Source organism: Pinus tabuliformis, chromosome X (genome assembly GCF_031772625.1).
Source record: "Pinus tabuliformis cultivar Carrire ecotype Pingquan chromosome X, CPIR1, whole genome shotgun sequence".
Lineage (NCBI taxonomy): Eukaryota > Viridiplantae > Streptophyta > Pinopsida > Pinales > Pinaceae > Pinus > Pinus tabuliformis.
This window is the reverse complement of record NC_142308.1, coordinates 167,878,369-167,880,194: the sequence shown is the minus strand read 5'-3', so window position 1 is coordinate 167,880,194 and position 1,826 is coordinate 167,878,369. Positions and strand designations below refer to the sequence as shown.

Sequence of the window (1,826 nt, the reverse complement as noted above, 5' to 3'; positions counted from 1 at the left end):
CCGCTTCATCGCATCGCAACTTTACTCATGTTAAAGACCCCGACCCTATGATATTGCCGATAGCGATGTGCCGATGCGATATCGACGATCGCTTATCGCAAACACAAAAGCTTCTTTATAACTCCTTCACTTTGACTTTGCCGATGCGATATCGGCGATCGCTTATCGCAAACACAAAGGCTCCTTTATAATTCCTTCACTTCATTTTGCCGATGCGATATCGGCAATCGCTTATCGCAAACACAAAGGCTCCTTTATAATTCCTTCACTTCATTTTGCCGATGCGATATCGGCGATCGCAGTTGAAATTATATTTTCAACAGGAGGTACGTCTATTAAAATTGTTGATTTCGGGCTGGCTACTAGAATATGGAAGAATAAGCCACTGGAATCATATGTTGGGACACGACCATATAGAGCACCCGAACTTTTGCTTGGATCCACTGAATATGGTTTGTCCAATGACATTTGGGCAATGGGCGTTATCATGGCGGAGCTGTTCACTGGTTATCCAATATTTACAGGCTCTAACGCGCTACATCAGCTGCATAGCATTTGCTCTGTCATTGGTTCTCCTGATACCCAAATTTGGCGTGAGGGGTTACTGCTTGCCGACTTAAACGGTTACAGCTTTCCAGAAGAGTTTCGGAATGTTGATTCCACCAAACAATTGTCATCTCTTCTACCGACAGCAAGTGCCCTGGCAATTGATCTCATAAACAGTTTGTTGTCGTGGGATCGGAAGAGAAGGCCCAAACCTAAGGAAGCACTGCAGCATCCATTTTTCTACGCCTCCTCCTGTCTATTCCAACCTATGTCTCTCTTGCCAAATCACGAGAATCCTGTTGGTCATACAGTTCTGTCATCTGATGTAGAAGGGAGAAGTTGCAATTGTTATTCTTATTTTGTTGAACAGGTTACATTTACAGAAGAAGGTACACTGCAGATTAATCCAATTGTTGCAGCAGTAGGAGTGCAGCAACAGATACCATTTGAACATGCCAATCACGACGGTGGCAACAACAGAGCAATTCCAACCTATTCCTCCTCCTCCTGTTACGACATGAAATTCCAACCTATTCCTCTCTTGCCAAATCATGAGAATCCTATTGGTCATGTGTCATCTGATTTAAAAGGGAGAAGTTGCAGCAATTCTTTTTCTTATTTTGTTGAACAGGTTGGATTTACAGGAGAAGGTACATTGCAGAATAATCCATTAAGGGCTGCAGGCGGAGTGGAGCAACCGATAGCATTTGAATATGCCAATCACGACGACGGTGGCAACAACAGACCAACAGTGGACATGTTTAGGTCGAGTTATTCAATTTGGCAAAAGAATAGTTACCTGGGCTCATATCAAATTGCCGCCTCTTCTTCACCTCAAATTAGGGTGAAGAAGAGGACCACTTGAGGTTAAATTCTGAACATTCAATTGGGCAACAGTGTAATTATGTGGGGTCATATGGAATTCCTGCATCTGTGTCAATAGAAAATCTGCCAGCATACCCGTTTCCAGGTATGGGGCCGAAGCTGTTTAATCGACGAAGAATGCCAGTTAATGATGATAAGATAACCTAATCCTCAATTAGGGTGTGGTGATGAGAGGACGGTAGTAATGCATCGACTATTCAAATCTGTCAAACGTGTCGTCGAATCAACACTCGAATCGGCCCGGAAACCTTCCCTTAAGAAAGATGAGCTCTCAAATTGTATGAGCCCCCAAGATGGGATATCTTCATTGCGATTGTGCTTTCGGGCACCCCATCCTGTCCGCAAACGGGCCATAAATGAATTTGTCCTTATAATTCCTTAAAATGTAAACATTG

The 1,826-nt window shown here is 43.4% G+C and overlaps 1 protein-coding gene across 1 annotated transcript; it reads left to right on the top strand.

Annotated features, from left to right (window-relative positions):
* The first annotated feature begins 487 nt into the window (after positions 1-487).
* On the top strand, positions 488-1,411 carry LOC149138992 (mitogen-activated protein kinase 10-like). Its single transcript, XM_089450546.1, has one exon. The coding sequence runs from the start codon at positions 488-490 to the stop codon at positions 1,409-1,411; it is 924 nt and encodes a 307-aa protein (XP_089306672.1).
* Positions 1,412-1,826: the final 415 nt, after the last annotated feature.

Bases quoted from the DNA above. Each gene is read 5' to 3' on its own strand.
- LOC149138992 (XM_089450546.1), top strand. From the start codon at position 488: ATGGCGGAGCTGTTCACTGGTTATCCAATATTTACAGGCTCTAACGCG.